Raw genomic sequence first — 15660 nt, forward strand, 5'->3', positions numbered from 1 at the left:
TCCTGTTAATTCGATATGTAATTGTACTGAGCCATGGAGCATACGAATGAGGTATTCATATGAAAATTGGTTATTGTCAGCTATGAGCTGGCATAATCACTGTAGTTAAAGATTTTTAGAAATATGAACATTTCATGAAATGATATGGGAACTGAACTTTGCTGTACTTTCCTTGACTGTTTTCCTTAATCTGTTTTAACAGAAGACGTTGAACTGGCCACTTAATTAGCAAATGTCATGGATATGAGCAAGGCGGAGCTCAGGCATGCTTCCCTTGAAATGGCAGAGGGGAAGAACTTTGAAGGGTGGGCCAGATCCTTCTGCAACACTTTGAGCCATATATAACACCGCTGGCTCTCCAGCGGAAGTACTGGCTGGAAAAGCTCCAACCAGCTCTTCAGATGGGACATTTTCTTTGATCTCCCATCCCTTTCCTCACACGTAGAAGATGCACTAGGAACAAAGCCAGGTGTACTTAACCAGTATTTTGAGAGTTGTTTAACATTTAAGAGGAGGCCACATTGCCATTCACGTTTAAGTTAAGTGGCCACAATAAAGCCTTACCAGAAGAAGATAGAAAAATCCCACCTACTATTTTATTCCTCTTTGTCCATCCCTATTTTGAGCCTTGGAGAGAAGGAAATAACTGTAAATTTTTGGAAGGCCAATTGCCCACTGTGACAAACCCAGACCTACTGGGATCTATCACACAGTTACTAAGCTGCCACCAACCATTCCCTATAATAAGTCACACAGACCAGGGATGGATTTTTAAACAACAAAAGAATAAGGTTTATTTTAAATACAAACAGGGTAAATAAAACAATCAGGTGAATAAAATAAAGTAACGTGGCTTATTCTCACACACACAAGCATACAGTTTGGTTCACCTAGAACCTTTAACTTAAAGCACAGACCCTGAACCCATCAGTTCTGGCTAACCCACAGACACCTGAACCTATCAGGTTGGTACTCTGACACACAGTAGTACCCTGTCAGACACCCAGACTCCCACAACAGCTTCTTCTTCCCCAGCTGCTGCTTCGTCCCAACCTAGTGTCTCACAGTCTGTCTCAGCATCTCCTCTTCACCACACAGGCATCACATATTTATACAGTACAGCCCCTCCTCCTGATGTCCCGCCTTCCACTCCCCATAGGATGGAACTTTCCCTCCAAACCCATGACAGACAGGTAACATCAGTGCTGTTATGTAACACCTCCCCTCTTTATAAGTTGTTTTGTAGGGGGAAAGCTAAGGTGCTTTTCACCAAAAAACAACCTGTATAAAACACACAACACAATTATACCTACCATATTATACTTACATATACTTACATTCCAAGTTAAGCATAGCAAATAGACATTTAAACATTTATCATTTACATTACATCCATTTACCTTTATTAATACAAACCAATTTAAAACCAGGTACATTTTAACTTTTTGTTTTCATTATATACATATAGTCCATGTTCTTTCGCCGTCTTCAGTCTTCAGGTCTTCTTGATAAGGCGTCAGCAACACAGTTCACTGACCCTCTGACCACCTTCACTTCAAAGTCATAGTCCTGTAAGTTCAAAGCCCACCTCATAAGTTTGCTATTGTGGGTTTTCATTGTCTTTAACCATTGCAATGGCGAATGGTCAGTACACAGAATAAAATGTCTTCCCCAGATGTAAGGCTTGGCCTTCTGGATCGCGTAGACTATGGCCAAACACTCCTTCTCCACGGTTGCCAAATGTCTCTCACCTTTTTGAAGTTTCCTACTCAGGTAGGACACTGGATGCTGGTCACCATTCTCATCCTCCTGGCACAGAACTGCTCCTACCCCGCTGTTAGACGCATCGGTGTAGATTATGAACTCCCGGTCGAAGTCTGGAGCACGCAGGACAGGATAGTTGATTAGCGCCTCCTTCAACCTCTGGAACGCCGCCTCACAGTCGCTGGTCCACGGGATGCGGTCATCAGCCTTCTTCCTCGTCAGATCGGTCAGCGGAGCCGCAATCTCGCTAAACCTCGGGATGAACTTTCTGTAGTAGCCCACCAACCCAAGAAATGATTTGACTTTTTTCTTGGTGTTGGGTCTGGGCCAATCACGAACAGCTTCTATTTTGGCCTCCAGGGGTTTTATCACTCCTCCCCCTACCTTGTGACCCAAGTATTTTCTTTCTGGGATACCCAGCTGCAGTTTGCTCTCTCTGCAGAGCCTAGGCCAAAGCACTTCCTCCCCTGGGTTAAAGCGCCCCTCCCTGCCTTCCTGGTCATCCCAAGCTTTCTTTCTGACCTTTTGAGCTGGCAGGGTCTCTGCTGCTAGCTCTAGGTTTCTCCTTAGGTCATTCATCAAGGTGTCTATGTAAGTCACAACGTCTTGTGGGTCACCCTGGGCGATCTGCCCCCAACCCTGCTCGATCAAATCAAGGGGCCCCTTCACCCCTTTCCCAAATAAAAGTTCAAATGGACTGAACCCGGTACTGGCTTGTGGCACTGATCGATAAGCAACCAAAAGGGATTGCAGCTTCTGGTCCCAATTGTTTGGATTCTCTGCCAAGAAAGCCCTAATCATGCGCATTAGAGTCCCATTGAACTTCTCAGTTACCCCATCACTGTCAGGATGATAGGCAGTGGCTTCCCTGAGCTTAATTCCACAGATTTGCCATAAGCGTTTCATGAGCTTTGACGTGAACGATGTGCCCAAATCTGTGATTATCTCTGAGGCAAATCCCATCCTGGACATGTACCCCACCAAAGCATCGGCCACTGTGTTAGTTTCGATGTTTGTCAAGGGTATGGCTTCAGGATACCTTGTGGCATGGTCCACAATTGTTAGTATGAACCTATTCCCCCTCTTTGTGGCCTTGGGCAAAGGTCCCACAATATCCACCCCTATGCATTTGAACGGAGTGTCAATCACAGGCAAAGGGCACAACTTTGCTTTGGTCCTGTCGCGGTTATTCCCCTGCCTTTGACACACATCACATTGTTTACAGAACTCCCTGATCTGCTTCCCTATGTCAGGCCAGTAGAAATTCTGTGTGATTCTCTGCTGTGTTTTGTTCACTCCTAAGTGTGCAGCAAACATGTCAGAGTGACCCCTTTGTAAGATCATGGGGCGATACTTTTCAGGTACCACTAGCTGACTCCTGATCCCATCTCCCCCTTTTGAGATATTCCTCAGGGTCTCTCTATACAGAATCCCCTTTTTCTCCAGAAATCTCACTGGGGTTTCAGGTGTTAGCTGGGCGTCAGTCACCTGTTCAAAACACTTTTGGAGAGTGGCGTCTGCCTTTTGCTCCTGTCCAAATCTGCTGTCTGTGGTTAAGGTTTCCACCACAGCTTCTGAACTCCCCTCTGCTTCCGTCTCTGGCTCATCATTACCCCCCTGAACTGTCCCTGTGGTGGCTTGTGAGCGTGTAATCACTAGCACCCGTTTCACATGTTCAGCCAGGTCATTTCCCACGAGCACGGCTGCTGGCAGAGTCGATGAAATCGCTAGCCTCCAAACTCCCCTCCAGCCTTGAAAGTTGACAGGTACCTCTGCTACTGGCAGAGAGATTACCTGCCCCTCAATCCCTGCCACCTTTATGCTCTCATTTGGGATTATAAACTCCCTAGGGATGATATCTGGATGGCACAGGGTTACCTGGGAACAAGTGTCCCGCAGCCCCCTATACTGACGGTCAAGTATTCCTACGTCCACCCCGGCTGTCTCAAACAACTGAGAATCTGTTTTTATCAGCAAGCAGCGCTTTACCTCCACAAGAGGACCATTTTCCTCAGCCTGATCAGCAGAGGTAGCTGTTCCAGACTGAGTAGCTATGGCAACAGGCTCCCTCTGTGACACTGAGCCTTGCTCTTTCTGGACACAGAACACAGCTTTTGGCTTGGTCCCACTAGAATTCTGAGGCACCATTCCTTTTAGCTGCTTCAATTTCTCACACTCTGAGATCAGATGACCCTTTCCCTGACAGAAATAGCATTTTCTGGTGTATTTTGATTCTCTCTCCTCTTGTTTGGGTTTTCCCTCCAAATTCTGAGGGCTTGGTTTCATGTCTGAGGGCTTCCCTTCACCATGGGCCCCTCCCCCTTGCTGGCTTTTCCCTGGTCCCTGAGAGTACTTGCTGTAGGTTTCTTTGGGTTTACCTACAGATTTCCCCTCACCCAAGGGCTTTCTTATTTGGGAAATAAAATCCGCGATTTCTGCGGCTGCTGCCACAGATTTCGGTTTCCTTTCCCTCACTTGGAATTTCAATTCCCCCTGCAGGACTGAATAGAACTGTTCCAGGGCTATCAAGTCTTTAAGCTGTTCATAGGTCTCTGTCCCCTCCTGCGATAGCCATTTCTCAAGCAGCCTCACCAATTGGGCCCCCACTTGGGTAAAAGTCTGTTCTGGCTTCTTGGTGAGGGACCTGAACCTTTGTCTCAGCTGCTCTGCATTTATCCCATGTCTTGCGAACACCAGTTTTTTAAACTCTGCAAAATCTTTCATCCGTTCCTCAGGCATCTCGGCATAAACCTCAGCCAGGCTACCACTGATTAAAGAACGCATGATGGTCATCTTCTCAGTTTCCCTCACTGAGAAGTCCACAAACGCTCTTTCCACTAAGGAAAAGAACACCTCAGGACAATCTCCCTTGTGGTACACAGGGAATTTCTTCAGGTCAGCCTTAGACAGTTGGCCTCCCTCAGAATCCCTATTATTATTATTGTTCTGGTTCATCATTTCCAGTTTTCTTAATTCAAACGCCATTCTTTCTTTCTCCAGAGCAATTTTCTCTCTCTCTCTCTCTATTTCAAATTGCCGCTGTTTCTCTCTTTCCCTTTCCTCCATTTCCCTCACCCTCAGTTCATGCTGTTGGGCTAGGAGTAATTTTCTGAGTTCTGGGTCCTGCTCTCCTGTGCTGTCACCTTGCACTGAGCCAAATTCATCCTCAGAACCTTGGTCAATCTGGGGGTCTTTCACTTCACCCATGTCTGTTACTTGACTTCGAGTCAAGGGCATAATCCCCCCTCAGAACAGGCTGCTTTAAAAAGTCAAGCCTCAAAATAAAACGACCACTTTTTTCCTTCTTGCCTCAGAACCAGCTCTCCTAGAGATTGCTGCTGTTCTTCAGCACTAAATTTGCAACAGTATCGAGTCAGAGCCTACCCCCCTCTGCTGGGCCTCTCAGCTGGCAAGCTAGCTCACTGTTGCTACGCAGTTTTGCCTCAGCGTTTTCCCGCCAAAATCAGGCTGCCTCAGAGCACCTTAATCTAAGTCTCCCCAGTTGGCACGTTCTTCTACTAGTGCACCTCCCCGTGAGGTACACCTAGAAGATTACCTACGCGCCTCAGACTGTCCCTGACTAGACCCCCCTTGCTCTGGGCACACTTGCCAAGGCTTTGCTGGACCGCTGGACAACTGGACCAGTCGTATCCCACACGCTGGACACCAATCAATGTGACAAACCCAGACCTACTGGGATCTATCACACAGTTACTAAGCTGCCACCAACCATTCCCTATAATAAGTCACACAGACCAGGGATGGATTTTTAAACAACAAAAGAATAAGGTTTATTTTAAATACAAACAGGGTAAATAAAACAATCAGGTGAATAAAATAAAGTAACGTGGCTTATTCTCACACACACAAGCATACAGTTTGGTTCACCTAGAACCTTTAACTTAAAGCACAGACCCTGAACCCATCAGTTCTGGCTAACCCACAGACACCTGAACCTATCAGGTTGGTACTCTGACACACAGTAGTACCCTGTCAGACACCCAGACTCCCACAACAGCTTCTTCTTCCCCAGCTGCTGCTTCGTCCCAACCCAGTGTCTCACAGTCTGTCTCAGCATCTCCTCTTCACCACACAGGCATCACATATTTATACAGTACAGCCCCTCCTCCTGATGTCCCGCCTTCCACTCCCCATAGGATGGAACTTTCCCTCCAAACCCATGACAGACAGGTAACATCAGTGCTTCCTCTTTGTCCATCCCTATTTTGAGCCTTGGAGAGAAGGAAATAACTGTAAATTTTTGGAAGGCCAATTGCCCACCACCCATGCCAGAACCCTTCACTTGCTTTCCTTCTACTCCTCTCCCTTAAAATCTCACTTTGATCCTCTTTCCCCAGAAAACTTGCTTTTTGTCTGTTTGAGAAAGGATATGTGCAAATTGTGCTTGTATCTGGGAGTTTAGGGAGTGGATGGTGGTAATGTTTCCTTGTTTTTCAAGCTGTGTTCCTCATGGATGAAGTGAGGATTAAAGTCAGTTAGAATATACAGTGGTGCCTCGCTTTACGATTGCCCCGCATTACGACGAAACCATATCATGACAATCTTTTTGCAATTGCAATTGTGATCGCAAAATGATGGTCTGAATGGGTTTTTTTCGCTTTGTGATGATCGGTTCCCTGCTTCGATTCTTCGCAAAATGATGATTTTTCTCCAGCTGAGTGGCGGATTCAAAATGGCCAGCGGGTAAATAAAATGGCTCTCCGCTGTTTTCTGGGACAGATTCCTTGCAAGACAGCCACCAAAAATCGCTGCCCTATGGAAGATCTTTGCTGGACGGTGAGTTTTCAGCCCATTGGAATGCACTGAAGGGGTTTCAATGCGTTTCAATGGGCTTTTTATTTTCGCATTACGGCGTTTTCGTTCTACAGCGATTTCGCTGGAATGAATTAACGTTACGCGAGGCACCACTGTAATCCTATATATATATCTACTCAAAAGTATGGCTGAAAAAAGTATTGACAGTGCAATTCTGTATGTGCCTACTGAGAAGTAAATCTAATATATCCAGTGGTACTGTCAAGGAGAATAGTGCAGGATTGCAGTTTAGGTGTTTTTTAATCACCACCTTCCTCTCTTCAGATGTGTATATTTATTGAAAAAATAAATCTTTACATAAAATAAATAAAATGCTTCGAAAAAGACAGACTATACAGGTAGCTAACAGATAAATGTATCAATTGCGGTAAGATCACAATGAGCTTTGTTTCTCAGTAAATCTACATCCATTTGTCCTGTTAAGCAACTGCAATCACATTTTTCCTGTGAGCAGGGCTCACTAAATACTTTGGGTGGTGCCCTGGTATGTGCACAGAAGTTGGAAGGGTGTAGACATCAGGACTGTAAATGTCTTGTATTCTACACTAGACACCATTTACAGGCTGCTCATGTGTGAAAATCAGTACATTAAAAGCTAGAGGGAGGGGAAACATTTCTGGGGAAAGAGGATCAAAATAACCCAAGTGTCAGCCACCCACACATACTGTGAGATCCAACTTCCAAGGTCAGGAGGATGGAATATAGGGAGAGATTTGCTTTATAGGGAGATGACAGAAATTGCTGCACAGTAAGGACTGGTGGTGCCCAGTATGACTTTGAAGAGGAAAGCCACAAGCAATTGAGACACATCTCTTGAGGATTTCCTGTCCTCTTCATGGGCTGGATCTGTAAACAAAGACTTCAATCTACCTAACTTTGATCCAGTGGCTAGTTTTGAGTCACTTGTCTCGGCCACAGAAAGATTTACCATATGTGCAGAAGCCAGACCCAGGTTGTTATAGTCTCATATCCTATGCACTGTTTTAAAATGCCTGAAACTGATAAAACTGTATTTGCTGTGCTATAAAGTGTCAAATTTATTATTATTTTTTAGGTGTGTGTTAATCGGAGAAAATAAAATGGTGCCCTCAAAGTCCTGGTGTCTTCTAGTCCTTTTTGTTGTGCTGCCTTCTTCTTACACCTATACAGATTTCTTCACTTCTATTGGTAAGCAGTGCTGTAGAGCAGAATTTATTCAGTAATGACAGCAAGTGTATTGAATTGCTTTACTAATTCATTTTATTAGTTGCCCTAATGCTACTAAAGACAATGCCACTGAAGCAGAGCTGGTGATAAAATCTTGAGTTTCAATTTTAAAAAGTCAGCCAACAATTGTAAGGAGTGGTAACAAAAAGTTCTGAAGAAGCTGTGAAAAGGTATTAAAGAAATCTCAAATAAATCAGCTTTTCAAAAACTATCAGTCTATTTTTTTGTTTATCGAAGAGTACAAAGTAACTGCAAACTCCATGCATACTTATGCTTATTTGTTTTTAAAACTACATTGCTAAGATTTCACAATAGTGACTATGGACATAATACTTACATGAAAATATTTTTAGGGCACATGACAGACTTGATTAATACTGAGAAAGATCTGGTGACTTCATTGAAAGACTACATCAAGGCTGAAGAAAGCAAGCTGGAGCAGATTAAGAAGTAGGTAGTAGCTTGAATGTTAATATTCTGTGGTGACTCCATGTTAAATGCATTAAAACTGCCCTTAGATTAAATGATATACAGCTTTCATGAGAGTAAAAATAAATGTGTTATATTAGCAAGTTGCTCTGTATAAGTAATTAGTATCAAAATATTTTTGTCTTTATAAATTTTATTTTTTATTAGTCTAAACTGCTTCAGATTTTGAAAGCATAATAATATTTTATCAAGTATTTTTAAATATATTGAATCATTGAGAGGGGAAGCTAATGATACAAAAGTGGTTGTATAATGTCAATTTACAATATAATTGTATGAATGGCTGATAATGACATAGTAAAAATATTCAGCTTGCATTTTGCTTCTCTAGATGGGCAGAGAAATTGGATAAGTTGACAGACACTGCAACAAAAGACCCAGAAGGATTCTTGGGGCATCCTGTGAATGCCTTCAAGTTAATGAAGCGGCTTAATACAGAGTGGAGTGAACTAGAGAATCTAGTCCTGAAGGATATGTCTGATGGTACGTTTTTAAAAAGCTGGTGGAGTTTGGCTTGGATATTGAGAGCTCGTTTGGAACAGTGGTGAAGAAATTATCTGTGATTTAGGAATTCTCAGTAGATTGATAATTTCATACTGCAGAGGTTCAAAAATCTCAGTAAATTAGTGGTTATGCTAGCAATAACACTGATTAGTGATGTGCTGTCAATGAAAAGCAGGTTTGAAGTTGGTGCATTTGTGTCAAATATGAATGGAATTGTAATGCTGCACCTATTCATTTACGGTAGAAATGAAAAGAGTTGAATACCAAGCACTTCTGTGGAACCACACATGCTGCTCTACAATATAGGAAGTCTGTCTGATGGCATTCTCTTATATGATCCAGAAAGTACCCTGAAATTATAATTGATGAACTCAAAAATTATCTTAAAATAATCACAAAAAACACATGTAAAGTAGTTTTCCATTTTACTTTATTAAATCAAAAATGTATTCAGTATCAAATGGAATAAGAATTATGATTTCCTGGATGGATGACACACTAAGTCAAAATTGCAAAAGTAGAAGAAGAATAAGGTTACAGAAAGCGATGTGGAGCTCCAGATGATAGTAGGTAGAAAATCAGTGGCGGTGGAATTGGCATTCAGAGCAACTGAAGACTATAAAGAACCTTTTTTTCTTCTTTCTTTTTTTTTTAAAAAAAAATCTTTAGGATTTATTTCCAACATGACTATTCAGCGCCAATATTTTCCTAATGATGAAGATCAAACTGGAGCTGCCAAAGCTCTCTTACGGCTCCAGGATACATATAATTTAGATACAGACACAATCTCTAGAGGGAATCTTCCAGGTAAGGTTTTGAGAAAACCTGTAAGTAGAAGGGCAAATCTTTTAAAACTTTGTAAAAAATATGTGTTGATTAATTAGTAATTGAGAGAGAGGAATGGTTCACATACAATTTTGATTGATTGATTGATTGATTGATTGATTGATTGATTGATTGATTGATTGATTTGATTGATTGATTTGATTTGATTTGATTTATATCCCATCCATCTAGACAACGTGTACTCTGGACGGCTTACAATAAAAATATTATAAAACAATTAGATAACAATTTAAATCAATGATGTTAGTATCATTCAAGATGGAGAAATACAGATAGAAAATTAAAATAGAAAATAAGAATCAAGTATTGACAGGAGGGAAGGCCTGCCTGAAGAGCCAGGTCTTAAGTTAGCTCTTGAAAACACCCAGCGAGGGTGCCAGGCAGATCTCTGGAGGAAGACTGTTCCAGAGTCAAGGGGCCACTGCTGAGAAGGCCCGGTTTCTTGTTCTTTCTTTCCGGGCCTCCCTTGGCGTTAGGCCCCTCAGCCATCTGTCCTGGCTATAGCGAGTGATTCAGGTAGAACTAGGTGGGAAAAGGCATTCCGCTAGGTATCGAGGTCCTAAACCGTTTAGGGATTTATATGTCATCATTAACACTTTCAAATCAATGCAGAAACGAATGGGCAGCCAATGCAAGGCAGCCAGAGTGGGAGAGATATGCTGATGTTTTCTTGTCCCACTAAGAAGCCTGGCCACTGCATTCTGCACCATTTGAAGCTTCCGCATCAATCTCAAAGGTAGCCCCACGTAGAGTGCATTACAGTGGTCTAATCTCAAGACTACAAGCGCATGGACCAGAGTGTTGAGGGCCAAAACACTCTCTCCAAGCTGTACTCTATGAGGACAGTCCTCCAAGAAGGATCAGAGCCAGGAAAGTGCCAGCCCACCGATTCCCAACTCGGAGAGCCTCCCCAGGAGGATATCGTGGCTGACGGTATCAGAGGCAGCTGAAATATTGAGGAGGACCAATAAAGACATTTTGCTCCCATCAGCCTCCCTCTGGAGGTCATTGAACAATGTGACCCATGCCATTTCTGTGCCATGGCGTGGCCTGAAGCCCGACTGGAACAGATCCAGGGCATTGGTTTCATCCAAAAGAGCCTATAATGTCAAACTATAGTTTGTTGCTGTACAAATTTGCCCTGTACATGCACAGTCAACTCTCCCCCTTCTTTCTCTTCCTTGGATGGTGTAATTTCTAGTTAATGTCTTCCACATTAGGGTAAACCATAGCTTGTTGTTACATTTATACTGCCAGGCTGTGGTTTGTGCTTGTTCTCCAAATCAAGATTGTCATCCAGCTTCAAACTGTGGTTTGTAGCTCTGTTTTGGAGGTCAAACACAGGGAACATGGGTTTCATGTGAAATGCCTCTGTTCTCTTTTGTAATATCAAATTATTTTTCTCTGTGATTAATACCAAATTAATGATAAATTCGACCAATTAATTTTTGTTCAAGTTTTATTTAGAGTAGCGGTGCACTGTATGGATGCTTTCAGATTACTTTGCAGTATAAGTGCATTCTTAACCATTGATTCCCTGGGCTCTTGTGACCTGAGGGGGTTCTCCAGATCTTTTTTAAACAAGTGAATTTCATTTCCCTTTTAACTGATTCTTTGGGGTCAATGCATTCTTGTGAAGTGAAAAATTCCCATCAGCCAGCCAGCTAATTAATTAACAACTGTATCCACAATGTGTGGGTGTGTGTCACACTGTTGCCTTTGAATTAGAACTTTTAGGATTCTAGAAAAGCAAATGTGTATTGTAACACTTCGTTAATGTTTTTGGTGCTTCTTAGAATCTATTAGAATAATATAGATCAGTGTTTTGGAGTACAACTTCCAGAATTCTCCAGTCAGCATGGCCAGTGTTGCCTGTGTAATACAGTGGACCTTCAACTTACGAAGGTCCCTACTTACGGAAATTTCGATGTACAAAAAGCTCCAGTTGCAAAATTTTAGTTCGACTTGCGGCAGGAGCTTCAACCTGCGAAAGGCAGGGGAAAGGGCGGGAAATTCAAAGCCGCCCCCCGCTGCCCTCTTGTCTCCTGTCCCCGGTGCCCTCTGCCTCCTATGTCTGCTGCCAGCTTTCAGGGCTTCAAAAGCTGCACCCGCTGCCCTCTTGTCTCCTGTCCTTGGTGCCCTCTGCCTCCCGTCCCCACGGGTGCAGCTTTGGAAGCCTGGGATTTTTTTTCTTTGTCCGGAATGGATTAAATGGTTTTCAATGCATTCCAATGGGAAATGGACCCTCGACCTAGGGACTTTTCAGCCTGTGGCCACCATTCCAATATGGATTAATTTTGTAAGTTGAGGGTCCACTGTACTAGAACCTGTAGTCCAAAACCACAAATCTCCATCTATTTAGTATCTATATCTATATCTAAAAATACCCATTGAAATAAGTATTTTTAGATATAGATGTAGATTCTAAATAGAGAATCTAAATACATTCTAAATACAGTATAGTAGAAGTAAATACACTATTTACAAGTAATCAGTACGTCTCTAGATTATAATTAGGAACTCCTTGCCCCCCCACCTCCAGTTCCATCCTTATGGGTACATCTGTTTTAAACAGAATCTAAACTGTTTCAAGTCTGGGATTTTGCTATTTCAGGGTTGGTGGTTGAAAGGTTTCAAGTAAATTATAGTTGGTACAAAATAAACAGCTTTATGTAGTTTCCGTTAGCATTATTTATACTAACTTGTTTCTCTCTGTGTTGTGTCATTAAAAAAAAACTACTAAAGAAGTCTGTCACTGGAGTTCTTGGAGGAATTTGAGGATGTCAGTAGCAGAGTGTTTGATGACTTAACAGCTGTTTTTGATTTCTTCTTGTAGGAGTGAAACATAAGACATTTCTTACAGCTGAAGATTGCTTTGAATTGGGCAAAATTGCATACACAGAGGCAGACTACTACCATACAGAATTGTGGATGGAGCAAGCTCTGAAACAGCTGGATGATGGAGAAGTTTCATCGTCCATTGATAAGGTTTCTGTTCTAGACTACTTAAGTTATGCTGTTTACCAGCAGGGAGATCTTGACAAAGCAATGATGCTTACAAAGCGGCTACTTAAGATAGGTAAATGTTGATCATGTATAATTTCAGTATGTTGCAATTACTGTAGGTTTCCTATCTCTCTCTCTTTTGGTGGCAGGGGGAAGGCAAAGCTTCTTTTACTTTGTGATGTGAATTATGGTATTTTATCCTTTCCTTCACATTCTCTAAAAATTGTTTACTTTCTGATTGTTCTAACTTTCTAACTATTTATTCTAAAATTTCAAAATTGCTATATCTGCATGTGTTGCATGTACAACATTTTTGCTGTATTAGTAATTTATTATAGACCAGGATGGGCAACATGAGATTCTCTAGATGTTTTTGGCCTGCATCTTCTGCCAACCCTACCCAACATAACCAGTGATAAGAGGTGATATTTTCAATCCAAAAACATCTGGTTGCTCATCCCTGTTGTAACCAGTACGTTGGTTGATCTCTTTGCAAATTCACAACTGCTAATACATTGCATCTGGGACGTGGTGGCGCTGTGGGCTAAACCGCAGAAGCCTGTGCTGCAGGGTCAGAAGACCAGCAGTTGTAAGATCGAATCCACGCGACAGAGTGAGCTGGAAAAAAACTATTGCAGTTTATTTTCTCAATGCTACATCATTTTAGTCGGCTACAGTCCTATACAGTACTGTGGTATTTACTTTCTAGTGGGCATTCAATGGATCACGCTGCTAGTGGTTTGAAACTGTCCTGTGCTCACATAGTCATAGAAGCCAATCCAATCTAAAGGCTTTGCAATGAATCCTGGAAATACTCATTCTTGAAGTCTATTTAATTTCCTCTGTGAAGATTCACATGAGAAGCAGCTGGCACAACAAAACATTCTATATGTTTCTTTTAGTTAGGTATTTGTCTTTTCCTTTTTCAACGAGAATATGAATGAGTTCCAAATGAAACAGCTGATATCAATGGATTAGATGTTGCCGCATTCAACAAATGTATGGTTAAAACCAAATTTAATATTGGGAAAATTGGCATTTCACAAAGGGGCTTCATAGTGGTAATGTTTTTTGTACACTTCCTCTGCTCCCTTTTTTGCAATAGATCCAGAACATCAGCGAGCAAATGGCAACTTGAAATACTTTGAATATATCATGTCTAAAGAAAAGGAAAAGGAAGCAAACAAGTCTGTTGCCCAAACAGATGAGCAGACTGAGAAAGAAAGCAAGACAAAGAGAAAAGGACCTTCCAAGGATTATCTACCAGAAAGACAGAAATATGAAATGTTGTGCCGTGGTGAGGGTCTCAAAATGGTAATTAATCTTCATGTGCTTGTGAAAGTTTCTTAACACATATTACAAAAAGCTGGAAAACATTGTATTAACTTTATTTTTATGTGGTAAAAGTTATAAGTAAATGATATAATCAGCAACATTAATTTAAGATGGAACACTTTATTAAGCACTTACATTCATATCTGATTGTTGTACCTACCAATTAATCAGTTCTGTGTACAATCGTATCTGGTGACTGTTACTTCCAGTTAATACATTTTGCATACAAATTTACTCTGAAACGGAACCCATCACTAACTTAAAAAATAAAAATTGCACCTGCACTGGGTCTTCTGTCTTTTTTCCTGGAAAACAATACATTTCTCCTGCATTGAAATCTATTCCTTAATCAGTGTTCAGGAGTAAGACTAGAAATTTCCTTTAATTGGAAAAATGGTAGTGAATAATCACTAGTTCAGTAGACTACTAGTTCAGTAGAAAAACAGAGTATGATTTCTAGTGCTGATGGAAAAAACTGATTGTCTGGATGTGTAGGTAAGGAAACACACAGTCATCGTTTTTAAAACTATGATATTCATTTATTAATTATGTTAATAATGATAATGCAGCTTATTCTCAAAATTGGCACATAGAAATCTATGGAGACATCTCCCTAATTGAAGGTGGTGTTTCCATAATGGTTATCTGCTTTATATGTTAATTCCCCCCTCCAGTGAACTGTACTTTTTTTCATAGTATTGACAATTTTCTTCTGTACCTTATTGGTGATTTATTTTATAATCTTAGTTTTAACAAATGAACTAGTTATAATTGCTCTTGCTACAATTATTTTTTTATTCCTTAAAATATATAATAAAACAATATATAATAAAACTCCAGTGCCAGTGCTAGATATTAATTTCCTACCAGGTATACGTCTTCATTTATAAACATTGAACTCTTCCCCCCCATCTTTTAGACTCCAAGAAGACAAAGAAAACTTTTTTGCCGCTATTATGATGGGAACAGGAATCCCAGGTACATCTTGGGACCTGTCAAACAAGAGGATGAGTGGGACCTCCCTCGGATTGTTCGTTTCATTGAAATAATTTCTGATGAAGAGATAGAAACTGTCAAAGAGCTTGCAAAACCAAGGGTAAGGAACCTAGCTTGTTCGTTTTGTTTAATTGTAGAAGCTGCTGTGCCCATCTCCTGCTCCACTGTAACGGACCTTGCTTTTAGAAATTGTGCTATTAAATTTCCTCTCTGTGCATTGTAGAGTGTAGACGGTTTGGAATCATTTAGTGTCAGAGGTCGCAGGTTCAGTCATTGGCATGTTCTGTTTTTTAGAATAACAGTTTTTTTAAAAAATAAGGTGAGCCATTGCCGGTCAAACTAGGCAATTCTGAGCTAGCCCATATACAATCTGGGCTAGTTTCCTCTGCATCATTCCTCCAGCAATTAAATGTTGAACGTGTGCATATTTTATTTTGGAAGATACTCTAGAAAAGACATGGTAAAAGACTTTTTCACCACACATGAATTTTCCTTTAATGAAGGCGCTCCTAACACCACAATTTTAATTATTTTCTACATGTTTTTTTTCCTAAAGATCATTTAAAAGCATAGATTCACAATACTTATGATGGCGTTAGACATCCTTATTCCTCTGTAGTAATGAAATCCTCATGTAGTTTGTAAATAGAAGAAAGTTCTGGTTAACCCACACACTTT

At 41.2% G+C, this 15660-nt stretch overlaps 2 protein-coding genes across 6 annotated transcripts in view; one reads left to right on the top strand and one right to left on the bottom strand.

Annotated features, from left to right (window-relative positions):
* P4HA1 (prolyl 4-hydroxylase subunit alpha 1) overlaps positions 1-15660 on the top strand; it is a 52257-nt gene that overhangs the window by 7257 nt on the left and 29340 nt on the right. For all 4 annotated transcript variants that reach the window (XM_020783156.3, XM_020783157.3, XM_078391361.1 and 1 more), the window contains exons 2-8: positions 7655-7767; positions 8160-8256; positions 8627-8778; positions 9469-9606; positions 12482-12724; positions 13757-13965; positions 14906-15082. In XM_020783156.3, coding sequence (XP_020638815.3) covers positions 7680-7767; positions 8160-8256; positions 8627-8778; positions 9469-9606; positions 12482-12724; positions 13757-13965; positions 14906-15082 — 1104 coding nt within the window. In that variant the 5' untranslated portion in view covers positions 7655-7679. The remainder of the gene's footprint in view (positions 1-7654; positions 7768-8159; positions 8257-8626; positions 8779-9468; positions 9607-12481; positions 12725-13756; positions 13966-14905; positions 15083-15660) is intronic.
* LOC144588434 (uncharacterized) overlaps positions 765-15660 on the bottom strand; it is a 71202-nt gene continuing 56306 nt past the window's right edge. The window contains exon 2 of one of the 2 annotated variants that reach the window (XM_078391358.1): positions 765-1281. The gene's annotated coding sequence lies outside the window, so the exon portion shown is untranslated. The remainder of the gene's footprint in view (positions 1282-15660) is intronic. The other variant, XM_078391359.1, reaches the window with a different exon arrangement.

This window comes from Pogona vitticeps, chromosome 3, assembly GCF_051106095.1.
Source record: "Pogona vitticeps strain Pit_001003342236 chromosome 3, PviZW2.1, whole genome shotgun sequence".
Taxonomy (NCBI): Eukaryota; Metazoa; Chordata; class Lepidosauria; order Squamata; family Agamidae; genus Pogona; species Pogona vitticeps.